This window comes from Eptesicus fuscus, chromosome 18 (assembly GCF_027574615.1).
Source record: "Eptesicus fuscus isolate TK198812 chromosome 18, DD_ASM_mEF_20220401, whole genome shotgun sequence".
NCBI classification, from domain to species: Eukaryota; Metazoa; Chordata; class Mammalia; order Chiroptera; family Vespertilionidae; genus Eptesicus; species Eptesicus fuscus.
Window position 1 is genome coordinate 29,184,014 of NC_072490.1, and position 15,622 is coordinate 29,199,635.

Genomic DNA, 15,622 nt, shown 5'->3' on the forward strand with positions numbered 1-15,622 from the left:
GATTGGGAGATTTGCAAAATATATCCTAATCATCCATGTGGTACAATCTCATTTCTAGTCATTTTTGCAGTGATCATTAATGAATAAAGAACAGATTTACAAGTTTATATATATAGCAGGGCATCTGGATTCAACACAAAACTGTTACAAACTTTAAGCAAATACATGTTTCATGAGACACTGCTAACACTTAAGAGGAATTAAATAAAATTCCAAAACTTGGAAAGCAAATAAAGACAAGACAACTAAGAAGCATTTTCCACCATTTACTCTTGTTATCAAAAATAGTTCAACTCTTCTTGCAAAACAAAACAAAATAGTACATACTGGACACATACATCACATTTTTCTTCCTATGGCTTTAGCCCACCCCCACCCCACCAAGAGACCAAAAAAAAAAAAAAAAAAAAAAAAGCCCAACAAGAAAAACAACTCTACCTGACCACATTCACAGAAAATGACACCAGGATACACTACAAAACAGAAGGAGGTGTCATCTGCTCTGTGTCCAAGGTTTCTTCTCCATGTCTTGTCCTAGGTGAGTAACCATCATTGAACATGCTGTGTGCCAAATCAAAACATAACTTCAGCATATGTCAGATCTCAGGAGAGATGGTGAACGTAAAAATTGTAAGTTTTCCAGCAGTATCTTTCTTTAAGCACTGTCAAAGCAGCAACTCTTCTTTTAAATCATAAGGTCGTTTCTTTACAACCTAGTCAGTCCTTGTTTTATTTGGGCTGTGCTCTTTCAAGCAACTGACCAGACTTCCCTTCAACAGAATGTTTGTGACTCACTTGTCTTCCCCATAAAAATTAAAGGGAAGAAGTGCATTTAAACTGAAACATAGTTTGTGCTTTACATGCAAAAGAGCATTCTAAAGAAAATCACCCTAGCTTCAAACCTACCTAAATGCGGAGGCTTCATTAAAAAAGGCATTTTTATTAGGCCTCTATATAGAAGCCTTCATAACAAATAGCACCCTAAAAAAAAAAAAAAAAAAAGCATATTAAAATAGTCTGTGGCAAACTATTTGAGGAAACAAAAAAATCAAAGTGGCCAATAGCACAAGTATAATGCAAAAATCTGGATACATTTGGGGGCATTATTCCAAAATTATTTTAAATACATCCCAATTTCTAAATAAAACTTTTATATATTTTTAATTGTCACATACTATAGTTTAAACTCAATCAGCTTCAGAATAAAACTGCTCTTCTCCACTTCATTTATCTAATTAGAACATTGTGCACAGTGAAGAAAAAGAAAGGATCAAGAATTTTTTCCCTAGAAATAAGTCAGACTTCACTAAAAAAAGCTCAACTCAGAAAAGTTCGGTAGCATAAATAACTAAACATAGGCAGTCTGACAGAATTTCAGTTTGTTCACCTTTAAAAGACAGATTTCTTCAACATTCTAATGAGGGGCAAATTTTCTTTCATAATACTGCTGATTTAAGAACTGCTACATACACCAGTAGCCAATTTTCATGATCAGAAATGGTATTGTCAGCATATAGATTGAGCTGGACACATCAGCTTCTCAACAGGAGAAACATCAATGGCATCTGAAGATAGCAAGCACTGAGTCTCCTGAACAAACAATAGCTACATTTCACAAAAACTTAGCACAATCTTTATGGACTGACTAGATACCACTTCCTTACATTTAATCATAAACTTTGATTACGCACAAAGCATGACCATAAACAATGAGGTTAATGTTATCTTCCTTGCCAAAGTTCATTTTGTATAAATCAGTTGCATCAGCATTTGTTCTCAAACTATGAGGTTCTGTAAGAACTAAGGACATATAGTTGTAGGGTTACTCCTCCATTATCTGCAAACTATTTCCCCGACACTAACACATATAACTTAGCAATGAAAACACTTGATACAAGTGATCTATATGCAGGAGCTCCGGCAAGTTAAACCAACAAAACCATAGCTGCCTTAAACTGTAGCTATTTCCCTACCAGAGGTAGGTTTAAAGACCCACTGATTTAACAGTCGAATCTCATGTCTATAGCTTCATCCAAACTTTTATCATCATGGGTACTGGCAGCTAAAAACGTCGTTACTGGGGACCCTGTGACATTAATTACACTGGTGCTGGTACTAGCATTGCGCACAGCAATGCTAGTCACATTAATGCCCAAAGTGAGCCTGGTCTGCTCCAAGGCCTTTTCTGGCACAGCAAATGCCTCCAACTTCTTCTCCCCATTGGCCATATAGGAGTTTTGGCAGCCACGACATATACAATCTAAGCAGGCTTTGCGGTTAGAGTAGCAAGGGCAGCGTTGGCCGCGGCATGTAAGAACACTTGGATTTTGAGTAGCACGCCCACATTTACACCCTTTCTTTTCCTGGGGTTTTTTACACACAGTCTTGGTAGGACTTCCTGGCATAAAATGATGACTAGGAATCTTTTCCTTTACTGTTTTGTCTTTTTTAAGAATACCTGGCTTGGTTTTAGAGTGAGATTTCTTGGATCCATGGTCATGACTCTTTTTCATGCTTTTAGTAGATAAAAGTACAGTTTTGCTGATTTTAGGTGTTGTGCCTCCATTGGGAACAGTTGCTATAGGCTGAAGAGAAATTTTGCTCTCCCGTTTCACTGTCACAGGAGCAGATGCCCCCAATGTTGGGCCTCGGATAATGGTAGAAATTGGAAGTGGCTGAACTTTCTCACTGTCGCTTTCTGATCTGGATCGTTTTCTATTCAATTTTGCTACTTTCGGAGTTGCTGCTGTACATGATAACCCATGAAGTGCAGGACTGGTGGACATAAAAACATTATGGCTAAGAGACTGGGAAGAAAGCTGCAAAAAAGGTCCATTGGATACATTGGATACTTCCAAGTTGGGCTGCAAATTAGGGCAACAAACCTCTGTATTTGAAACAGTTTCTAGGCTGCGGAGTACTTCCTCAACACTCAGTAACAGAGAGTCACCAGGTTTTATATCTTCACTGAAACTGCAGATATCAATGCCTGTGGAACATAAGTCAGTGGCTACCGTGTCACAGACAGGTGGCAAGCTGTCAGACAGATCTTCAGTTTTTATGTCAACAGTGTTACATACATCAATCGTATTTGAATGTTCGGGTGAAGGAATATTTATACCAAATCTATCTATTGAAAGCCCATTATAAATAGGCAAACCATTGATAACAGAACTGCCAATAGCAATGCTGAGGGTACTTTCAGATATTGGAGATAAACTAGCTTGAGGATCAGTTGTGGGTTCTGAGGTCGAAGGTAAAGGGGAATGTGTCAAAGGCAAAGTAAAGGATGAATCTGAGGGTTTTTCTGTCTCCTCACAAAGCAATGATCCATCATTAAGCAAAGCCAAAATATCAGAAGAACCGTCGACTGCTTCTATTATATCCCGTGCCAATGTAGTCTGTGTTATATATTCACATAGTTTTTTGTAGCAGTTCACTAGGATGCTTAACTGCTTGTTTTCCTCAAACTGCTCATAGTCTTTGCACCAACTACATGAAGGTTTCATCATCATTTTCTTGCCTTTACAAGTTTTGCAGACATAGTGTTGGCAGGTGGAGTTGGTGGGTGCAATAGGATCTTGTAGCAAATGTCCTAAGAGGGGGGGAAAAAGGAAAGCATAGATTTTAGTAAAATAAATTTACAATTTCATATACTGAATAAGATGATATTTTTAAGCAAGCTATTAAAATTGAGATGGGTTAAACTCACCAACCAGACCAGATAACAAAAAATACAGGGTGGGGCAAAAGTAGGTTTATAGTTCTGAGTATGCCAAGGAGTTTATTCTTGTATTATTATTTATTTACTATTGTATAAATTTCCATAGAAGCAACTGTAAACCTACTTTTGCCCCATCCTGTATATCTTACAGGAAATGAAAAGTAGCTAACTTTACTTTCATGCCATATTTCCTATTCCTTTATATCAAACCAGAATCTTCCTCGATTCTGTGTCTCTTCCCCAAACAGCATGTTCTGGTCCACTTACACTTTTCGATTAAGGTTATAAAGAGGTAAAGATCAGTCACCAAAAGCACAAATTAGGCTCAAAACCCTTGGACCTCAACCTAATAATGCTACATGATAATAATACAATATATTGAGTAAAACTATGTTATTTATTTATATTTTTAGTGATTTTATTTTTATATTTTTTAATATATTTTATTGATTTTTTTACAGAGAGGAAGGGAGAGGGATAGAGAGCTAGAAACATCGATGAGAGAGAAACACTGACCAGCTGCCTCCTGCACACCCCCCACCAGGGATGTGCCCGCAACCAATGTACATGCCCTTGACCGGAATCAAACCCGGGACCCTTCAGTCCGCAGGCCGACGCTCTATCCACTGAGCCAAACCGGTTTCGGCTATATTTTTAGTGATTTTAGAGAGAGGAAGGGAGATTTACTATCCCACTTATTTATGCGTCGTTGGTTAATTCTTATATGCGCCCTGGCCAGGGATCAAACCCACAACCTTTGGTGTATCATGACAACGCTCTAACCAACTGAGCTACCCAGCCAGGGCCCATATTGTTTATTTTGTGTCAGACAATGAGAAAAAGATATGAGCAAAAGAGACATCCCCACCCCCGCCCTCATTAAACATAGTTTGAAGGTAATAATCAATTAGTACAAAGGCATCTTCACAGAAAGATATAACTTCAAAACATTTTATTATATACATACTAATCATAAATTAAGAAAACCAAAATGTAGTTATGAAAAAGAATGATGTCCATTTATTAAAAGCAAAAAAGGAGTACTACTAAACTCAAATTTTCCTACAGAAAATAAAAATACAGTAACAATGAAAAAAATGTTTAAATATATTAAAAGGGGGGAAAAACACAAAATACTTAGCTCAAATTCTTCTGACAAAATACAAAATGACCATCCATGGTCATAAACCACAAGAAACCTAGGGTACACGAATATAATATAAAAGTAAAAGTGATCCCCCAGACTTGCTATCACTCCAAATTGCAAATGGCCTATTTATATGAGCCAGGAAGGGAAGAATAACTAGATCAGGAGTCATTATTTCCACACTTACTCCCCCCAAAATAGTAACTGCTCCTTGGTTCCCAATTCAGGACAAATGGCTAGTAATTAACTCACAGCAGCACCTGTTTTCTCATACACATTACATAATTTAAGACGAGTATAAAAAAGAAAGTACTTCCAGCTATAGCCAAGTGTAATCAGCAAGTCTAACTTAGAAGCAACTAGAAACCTGAAAATTTTTGACAAAAAATCATTTTCACAACCAAAGACATAAAACCATCTGAGAAGCATTTATGTTAGAAAAACTACTGGATTTCAAGCAAGGACAGTAGGAATCTGTGGTGTTCGGGTCTGGAGCTACCAATTCTCCCCTGCCACCCAGCTCCATCAGTGTTACTCTAGGGGGGGCTGGAAGCAGCTGTGAGGGAAGGGGGTTCATTCCATTTAGGGCAGCAAGTGATGAACAGGCCCAGAGGCATTATCATTGGAAGTGACTTCTCAGAGGCTGGCCAGTGGGGAGGGCAAACATTTCAGCTCTTACAAGCCTGAAGTTGCACAAGCCCAGGTTACAGAGAGGCCTCATATAAGTTGGCATTTTCCCCAACTTTATCCATAAATTCAATCAATTATAAGAATGCCAGGTGGCTATTTTAAAAAAGAATTGACAGATTCTAAAATCCATATGGAATCAAAAAGGACCTATGGTAGCCAAAACAATTTTGAAAAAGAACAAAAAGTTGGAGGACTTAAACTACCAAATTTCCATAAAGCCACAAACATCAAGATAATGTGGTAATGGCAAAAGGACAGGCATATAAATCAATGGAACAGACCAAAGAGTCCAAATCAGTTGACATTTGTAGTCAATTGATTTGTGTGACAGGAGTGCCCAGATAACTCAATAGAGAAAAGGGAGTATTTTCAACATAATGTATAGGACAATTTGATATCTAATTTCAAAAACAAAACAAACAAAAACCCATGAGTCCTTGCCCCACAACATACATATATATTAACTCAAAATGGACCATAGATATCTAAATGTAAAAGCTAACCTCCTAGAAGAAAACTCAAAAAAAAATTATGACTCTGGGTTTGGCAAAGTGTTAGATGTGACATCAAATGCACAATCCACAAAAAGGAAAAAACTGTAAAATTGATTTCCACAAAATTTAAATGTGCTTCAAAAGATACTATTAAGAAAATGAAAAGATAATCTACAGACTGGGGAAAAAATACTTATAAATCATATATCTAATAAAGGACTTATACATGATATATTAAACTTTCAACAAATCAATTTTAAGAAAACTCAATTTTAAAAGTGAGCAAAAGACTTGAATAAACATTTCACAACAGAATATATACAAATGTCTAATAAGCACATAAAAATATGCTTAATTTATTAAGAAAAGTAAAAGCCACCCTAGCCTGTTTGGCTCAGAGGATAGAGCATCAGCCTGCGGGCCAAAGGGTTCTGGGTTTGATTCCGGTCAAGGGCACATACCTTGGTTGCAGGCTCCTCCCCAGCCCAGGCCCTGGTGGGAGCTCATGCAGAAGGCAACCAATTGATGTGTTTCTCTCACATCGATGTTTCTCTGTCTTTCCCTCTCTCTTCCATTCCCCCTAAAAATTAATGGAAAAATATCCTCGGGTGAGGATTAACAACAACAAAAACGTAAAAACTAATGGCATACTGCTATACACCTATTAGAAGAGATAAATTCCAAATGACAAATAATACCAAGAGCTGGCAAAGATGTGGAGAAACTGGAACCTTTCTATATTATCAGTGTGAATGTAAAAGGGTAAATCATACTGGAAAACAAATGGTAATTTTTTAAAAAGTTCAACATAAATTTACCATACAAAGCAGCAATTCTACTTCTAAGAACCTACTCAAAGATAAATGAAAGTATTTTTCCATTTAAAGAGATGTATGTGAATATACATAGTAGCATTTTTCATAATAGACAAAAACTGGAAATAATCCAAATGTCCATCAGCTAGTGAATAGATAAACGAAATGTAGTACTCATAGAATACTGTTTAGCAATTAAAAGAACAAACTATTGGTACATGCCAAAATATGATGAACTTCAAAAACATGCTAAGTGAAAGGAGCCCGATGCCAAATACGTTACTGTAACATCCCATTTATATAAAATGTCTAGAAATGACAGAAAAGGAGAAATAGTGGTTGCCTAAAGCTAGCAGTGTGAGCAGGGATTAATTGTTAATGGGCACAATGGTACTTTTTGGAAGTGATGAAAATGTTCTCATATCATGGTGTTGGTTATGCAATAAGACAAGGCCCAGTAGTTGGAATCTTAGAGTATCCTTCACTTAATCTAAGGAAGGGCATAGGGATATATACTAGTACATATGCACTTTAAAAATGTTATCTGCCCTAGCTGGTGTGGCTCAAATGACTGACTGATCATTGTTCCGTGTACCAAAAGGACCTGGGGTTCAATTCCCAGTCAGGGCACAAGCCCAGATTGCAGGTTTGGTCCCCAGGGTGGGTATGGGAGGCAGCCAATCAATGTTTTTCTCTCTCTCTCTCTTTCTCCCACTTCCCCTCTCCCTTCCTTTCTCTCTAAAAAATTAATAAAGCCAGCCAGAGTGGCTCTGTGGTTGAGCACTGACCCATGAACCAAGAGGTCTCTGGTTTTGATTCCTGGTCAGGGAACATGCCCAGGTTTCGGGCTCAAACCCCAGTACGGGGCATGCAGGAGGCAGCTGATCAATGATTCTCTCTCATCACTGATGTGTCTCTCTCTCCTTCTTCTCCTTCCTCTCTAAAATCAATAAAAATGTGTGTTTTTTTTAAATCAGTAAGAACATTTTTTAAAACTGGGTAGGAGAAATTGAACAAAGTGAAGTGAACAGGAATAGGATTCAAGTATAGCATTTTGAGGAAAATCCTTCAAAATGAAAAACAAAAGAAACAACTGTAATTTTATATCAAATTGATACAACCAGTCAGAGATTAACTTCTTTAAATAACTTTATAACACAGAATATTAACTCTAATCCTCTTATCCTCTTTGTTTGCTTTCAGTAATTACATTGTTGGTGGCAGTGCTGATAGTTACATTAACGGGAGTGTGGGGAGACAGAAGAGGGTAAAGGGGGAATAAATGGTTATGAAAGGAGATGACTGGGTGGTGAACACACAGTACAATCCTATATAATAAATGGCTAATATGCAAATCAAGCAAACGGCTGAACAACTGGTCGCTATGATACGCACTGACCACAGTGGCTGTCCCCCTGTGGGAGCGCACTGATCACCAGGAGGCAGCTTAACACAGGCGCTCCCACAGGGGGACAGCCACTCAGCCAGAAGCCTGGCTCATGGCTGGCGAGCACAGCTGCGGTGGCAGGAGCCTCTCCCACCTCCATGGTAGCACTAAGGATGTCCGACTGCCGACTTAGTCCTGCTCCCCCTGGGGGAGCAGGACTAAGTCGGCAGTCGGACATCCCCTAAGGGCTCCCAGACTGCAAGAGGGCACAGTCTGGGCTGAGGGATGCCCCCCCCCCGAGTGCATGAATTTCGTGCACTGGGCCTCTAGTATATAGGTGATGTATTATAGAAGTGTACACTTGAAACCAATATAATTAACCAATGTCACCCCAAGAAATTCACTAAAAAAAGAAAATGTTAAAGAAAATCCTTAATTTCAATTGAATTTACTAATATGAATTAATGTTTTCATCATCATACTTCCTAGTACTATACACTGAAAAGGCTTGGAAGTAAAGGACCAACTCCAGGAGCAATGAACTCAAATAATGATATTGAAAAGCAATTTCCCATTCAACTGGACAAGCCTGCAGGAGAGGGCAGTTGGGGGCAACCAGGCCGGCAGGGGAGGGCAGTTGGGGGCAATCGGGCTGGCAGGGGAGCAGTTAGGCGTCGGTCAAGCTGGCAGGGGAATGGTTAGGGGGTGATCAGGCTGGCAGGCAGAAGCGGTTAGGGGCAATCAGGCAGGCAAGCAGTTGCGGGATCGGGCCTCAACTGGCAGTTGGACATCCCCCAAGGGGTCCCAGATTGGAGAGGGTGCAGGCTGGGCTGAGGGACACCCCCCCCCCCAAGTGCACAAATTTCGTGCTCCAGGCCTCTAGTACAATTAATCATTTTCTTTCATGATATTACATGATTCTAATCTTTCAATATTTACCTGGACATTTCTCATAAACATGAAAAACTAGAAGATGTTAAATCTTTTAAAGTGTTACAAATCAAAAGAAATTTTAAAGTTCATCAGTGGTGAAAGTCAGCACTTAAACTCTCAGGAGAGAGGTTAGTGCGCTGAAAGTTTATCAAGGGGGTAAGGAAGGGGCAGAGGAAGAACAAGTTAGGCTGGGATATAATCACAAAAAAGGCTTCAGATGACCTCATAGGGAGTCTGAAGCTAGGTTAGGATAGCTCTTACAGGGTTGTCCTATGTTGAGCAAGGGAGTCAGGACTTCAATGGCCTAGTCTTTGGACACAGACTACTCCCAGGAAGGGGATATGAGCTTGAGTGAGTTGAGTGACTCTCTTCAGCCAAGGCAAATTTCCAGGGAGGTCTGACAGCCCCAGCAACACTCCCAGTAGCCAAGAAATCAAAGTCTTTAGTCTTGAAGTGGGGTTTGGGTGGTGTATACATGGCATTCACTATAATCAGTAATTCTTTAACTGTCCAAATCTGATAAATTTTGAGTAAAAAAAAAACATAAAGGGGACTTGACCCTCTATTTCTTAAAGCTATAAAGCGACTAAATATCCAAGTTCTTTCCAGCTCTAAGTGATGATTGTAAAATTTTATGACAATATCTATAAAGAATGTATCGAAAGTCTTGCATTTGGATATCATTAATTGTTGAGGTGATAGGTGTAATAGAGTTCTATTTTGTATGTTGAAAGTTCCTATAAGTTACAAAATAAAACCCAAGTGCATATTTCCACTTACCCCATTTTTATGCCTTCAAATTTACCAGAAGCTGTATGTATTTATATATTCCCCCTCTCTCCCCACCTCTCATCCTACCCACCCCCACCCCACCCACACACACACACACACACGCTTTTCTTCTTCCCTTCAAGATAAACCTCGCCCCCTCCACTGCTTTGGCTCCCATCTTCCCTCTCTAGATATCCATCTAAATTTATTCACTCTCAATTCTACTTCAAACTTCCTTTCCTAGAGCAACTTCCCCTCCAGTTATTCATATGCTAAAGTAACTTCACTAGAATCAATCTTATAATAGAAGGCAAAAATTGCTAATCCCAGACCAATGGACAGTTCTGGTTGATCATTCTTCCTTGAAATGCTCTCTTCCCTTTTCCCCTAACACTATTGTCTCCTCCACCTCCTTTTCTTCTGTCCTCTCCTTAATTTCAGTATTCCCATGTTTCTTCGGTATTAAGATGTATCCTTCTTACTCCATTCCAGTATTCCACAGTAATCTTTACTGGGTCACAGATCCCTTTGAGAATCTGATACACATAAGCACAGAATTGTGCACAGAATCTCACAGGTATCATCAACCTTTTCCCCTTGTGAAGCAGAGATATGATAATACCCCAAAAACTGCTCTACACTCTCCTTCCACAGGGATTTGCCAATAAAGTTGGTTTTGTTGCCACTTATAAATGGTATCTTCCAAATCTTTATTTCCAGCTCAAATCTTTCCTGAGTTCAGAACCACAAATGTCTACCAGAAATCTCATCTCTCCTTTGATAACACAAACAACGCAAGCTCAACATGAATTTATCTCCTCTAAACTCCTGCCTAAAAACTTGTTCTACTGCAACCCTTATTCTCAGTGTCATCCACTCACAAGTCAAACCAGATATCGTGACACCATCCAGACTCTTCTCTTCACCCACATTCCACACCCAGTTTCCAGAGTCTCACTGCACATAACCTCTAAGTCTGCCTATTCCACCTTCAGGCTTTATCCCCATGACTGACTACTCCTGCCTTAGTTGAACCCTCATTTATTTCTTAGCCTGAATACTGCAAGTTTTCAAGCTTAACTTCCTGCCTTAACTTCACCTGCTCCAATCAGTCCATCTTCCACACTACCAAGTGACCTTTCTAAAACACCTTTGATCGCCCTAACTGGTTTGGCTCAGTGGATAGAGCGTCGGCCTGCAGACTGAAGGGTCCCAGGTTCGGTTCCGGTCATGGGCATGTACCATGGTTGCGGGCACATCCCCAGTGGGAGGTGTGCAGGAGGCGGCTGATCGATGTTTCTCTCTCATCAATGTTTCTGACTCTCTGTCCCTCTCCTTCCTCTCTGAAAAAAATCAATAAAAATATATTTTAAAAAAAAATAAATAAAACACCTTTGATTGTATCTTTCTTCTTTTCTAAACCATTTATAAAGGCACAACTAAAAACTGTCAAAAACAAAAACCTCAGATTAAAAATGGTGGCAGAGTAAGTGGATGCTGCACGGATGCTCACAGGAACAAACTGGTATTACAACTAAAATACAGAAAAACTTCCGGAATAATTAACAGAAAACTCGAAGGAGAGAACCCTGACACCCGAGGACCAAAAGTGGAGACCACGTAGAGACTGTTTTTCTTGAAATATTAAAAAATAAATAATAAAAAAATAATCTGACCAAAAAACAAACAAAATCCTTCAGTTTTGAAAATCCAAAAGTCTTTAGGATAACATATAAGGCCTTTCAGAATCTGGTCCCCATCAAACTCCCCAACCAATTATTTAATGCCATTAAACTTTCTTCACAAACTCCATTTTCCACTGTCACCTGCCACTGACCATTCCAAAAACATGCAATGCTTACTCATTCCTCTGTGTTTTGCTTTTCCTGGAATGTTCTTCTTCCTTCCTGGCATAGGAGGCTATTTATTCTTTAAGAATCAACTCAAATATGACCTCCAAGAGGAAGCCTTCCTTAATTCCTGCCCCTCAGTTTGTTCAAAGAGCACTATCAACATTCTCCTATACCAGTGGTCGGCAAACTGCTGCTCGCGAGCCACATGCGGCTCTTTGACCCCTTGAGTGTGGCTCTTCCACAAAATACCACGTGTGGGCGCGCACTTACAGTGCGATTGAAACTTCGTGGCCCCTGCGCAGAAGTCGGTTTTCGGCTCTCAAAAGAAATTTCAATTGTTGTACTGTTGATATTTGGCTCTGGTGACTAATGAGTTTGCCAACCACTATCTATACTATCACCATTCACTTACTCAAGGCCAGAAAGTTATTTATCTCTGTATCTTTAAACCAGTGTTGGCACATACGCCAGCACTTAATACAAGTGTAAATGAATGAATCATAAAAAGCACATTAGAATTGAGAGTGACCTTGGAAAGCAACTTGTTCCATGGCATCATTTAAATCAAGAGGGACATCCATAAATGACATAGCTAGTTACTAGCACTGAGAAATAGAAGCTGAGTATTCTTTCTAGTTATCTGACACTGTCCCTAACTCTGTTATTAAGTTCATAGCATCCACTGATTTTAGCTTCTTTCCACTTATCAAAAAGGATGATTATTGAAATTGGGCCATAGCAGAAGCAATAATTAACCACAAGATTTGTAAAACCTTTTTGGGAGGAAGAAGAAACAGAAATTGGTACTGGCAATAATGATTAGTGAGTGGGGCAGGAAGAGTGAGAGGAAATGGGAGGATGGATGCTCAATAGTTTTGTGAGGTCAGGAAATCTTTACTGCACAGGAACTGAACCTGCAAGAGGCCTGCCTGGATTCTCTATACACCACAGTTTTTAAAGTTTATCTTAAATATTTCAATTGAGCATGTATACTATAGCACTGTACTATCTTCTTTGTAAAGAAAGTCCAACAAAAAGAGCTCAGCCTATATACCAGTTAAGAATTGACAGCATCAGAAATCTTAACTAAAGACTATGTACCTATTAAAGGTATGTGTACATATGTATAATACTAGAAGTCTGGTGCATGAAATTCATGCACAGGTGGGGTTCCTAGGCCTGGCTGGTGATCAAGGCCAATCGCGGCTGGGCTGATAGGGGCCCAAAGGCCCCAGCAGGGTGGGAAGAGGAGGTGATGGTCTCCAGGCCAGGCGTGGAAGGAACAGATGCCAGATGCCAACGCCGCCATCATTGGTGCCCTGCCACTATGCGGTTCCCCGCCTCCCCCCCTCCTCCTTCCCTCACCGTCACACCGCCACCACGGCAGGCAGGCAGGCAGGCAGGCAGGCAGGCAGGCGGCGGGCTGATCGGAGCCTGCTGGCCGGGGGGAGGGACGGGGCACAGGAGGTTAGCTGCTGGTCCCGGGGAGGGAGCCAGCCCTCGGCCCCCCCGGGAAAGGGGCCGCATCCACCACCACCCACCTCCAGTTCCCCATCCAGCCTAGGGCCTGGCCCCAATCAGGCAATCGGGGCCTCCCGGCCAGGGGAAGGGACCACAGGAGGTTGGCCAGCTGGGGGAGGTTGGCTATGGGAGTTCACTGACCACCAGGGGCCAGCTCCAGCGTTGAGCATCTGTCCCTGGGTGGTCAGTGCACATCATAGCGACCGGTTGTTCCAGTCATTCTGGTCATTCCGGTAGTTTGGTCGTAAGGGTAACTTAGGCTTTTATATATATAGATATGTGTAAAATAAATAAATATGTACATATTAAATGAATATGATTAGGATGAGCTCATTTTCCTAAGTGATGTCACTTTAGTTAGCATTACTTATTCATCTTTTTAAAAAATATAGTTTTATTGATTTCAAAGAGAAAAAGGGAAAGGGAGAGTGAGAGATAGAAACATCAATGATTGGAGAGAATCACTGATCAGCTGACTCCATAAAGCCCCCTCCTGGGAATTGAACCCGCAACCAGGGCATCTGCCCTCACCTCCTGGTTCATGGGTCAACACTCAACCACTGAACCACACCAGCCAAGCTACTTATTCACCTTACTGCTATGACTTTTTTCTAGTTGTAGCAATAAACTGATGCTGATCAATCCCAATATATACATACACCCTATTCCTGTAGTGAAGATTATACTGAATCTGAGTCATAATCCATTCAGCCTAGACTCAGTCTCCAATAGCAATATCAAGGCACATATAGAGAACTAGAGGCCCACTGCACAAAATTCGTGCATGGGTAGGGTCCCTAATGGCTGCCGGCTACCAGCCGGGGCCTCCCTTCCCCAGCTGCCAGCTACGGCCAGGGCCTTCTTTCATTCTGCACCGCCCCCTGGTGGTCAGCACACGTCATAGCGAGCGATTGACACTTTGCATATTAGGCTTTTATATATAGAGATGGGGAAATAAACTGATGTCAAAAGCCTGACATAGGGCCTAAACAATAATCCTTCCATAGTCCAATACAATGGATCTAAATATTCCCATTCTCCACTTTTTCCAAAAGAAGAGTTAATTATTTAGGCTATCTTCATTTAAGAAAACATTTCTCAAAAAAAAAAAAAAGAAAACATTTCTCTAGAAGTTTTCTTATATGTTTAGGTGCACCTATATTGAATGCATATGTTTACCAGGGTTATATCCTCTTGTTGGATTGATCCCTTTAGTATTATATAGTGTCCTTATGTAGTGACCTCTCTTGTGATGGCCTTCATTTTAAAGTCTATTTTATCGGATATGAGTATTGCTACTCCAGCTCTTTTTTCTTTTCCATTTGCATGGAAAATTTTTTTCCATCCCTTCACTTTCATTCTGTTTGTGTATTTTGTTTTGAGGTGGGCTCTTGTAGACAGCATATAGTTGGGTCATGTTTTGTATCCATTCAGCTACCCTATGCTTTTTGATTGGAGCATTGAATCAATTTACATTTAGGGTTATCATTGAGAGGTGCTTATTTATAGCCATTTTAATTCTGTATGGCTAGGTTTCTCTCTCTGTTTCTTTTTCTCAGCAATCCCTTACAGCCGTGGTCGGCAAACTGCAGCTCTTGAGCCACGACTCTTTGGCCCCTTGAGTGTGGCTCTTCCACAAAATACCACGGCCTGGGCGAGTCTATTTTGAAGAAGTGGCGTTAGAAGTTTAAGTTTAAAAAATTTGGCTCTCAAAAGAAATTTCAATCATTGTACTGTTGATATTTGGCTCTGTTGACTAATGAGTTTGCCGACCACGGCCTTACAGCAATCCCTTTAGCGTTTCTTGTAATGCTGGCTTGGTGGTGATGAACTCCTTTGCCTTTTTTTGTCGGGGAAGCTCTTTATTTGACCATCTATTTTGAATGATAGCCTTGCTGGATATAGTAATCTTGGTCTCAGATCCTTACTTTCCACTACCTTGAGTACTTCATGCCATTCCCTTCTGGCCTGTAGAGTTTCTGATGAGAAATCAGGTGTCAGCCTTATGGGAGTTCCTTTGTAGATAACAGTTTTCTTTTCTCTTGCTGCCTTTAAGATTCTCAACTTTGTCTTTAATTTTTGGCATTTTAATTGTGATGTGTCTGGGCGTGGATCTGTTTGGGTTCTTGTTTGGGATTCTCTGTGCCTCCTGAACTTGTGTATCTTTTTCCTTTACCAGGTTAGAGAAGTTTTCTGCATTATTTCTTCAAACACCTTCTCTATTCCTTTGTCCCTTTCTGCCTCTTCTGGCATACCTGCTATTCTAATATTGTTTTGTTTCACATTG

General features: G+C 40.2%; 1 protein-coding gene across 1 annotated transcript in view; it reads right to left on the minus strand.

The window, feature by feature from the left end:
• Positions 1-398: 398 nt before the first annotated feature.
• The window catches only part of MSL2 (MSL complex subunit 2), a 33,060-nt gene continuing 17,836 nt past the window's right edge, over positions 399-15,622 (minus strand). The window contains exon 2 of the mRNA XM_008152909.3: positions 399-3,595. Within this exon, the coding sequence (XP_008151131.1) occupies positions 2,001-3,595 (1,595 nt within the window). The 3' untranslated portion in view covers positions 399-2,000. The remainder of the gene's footprint in view (positions 3,596-15,622) is intronic.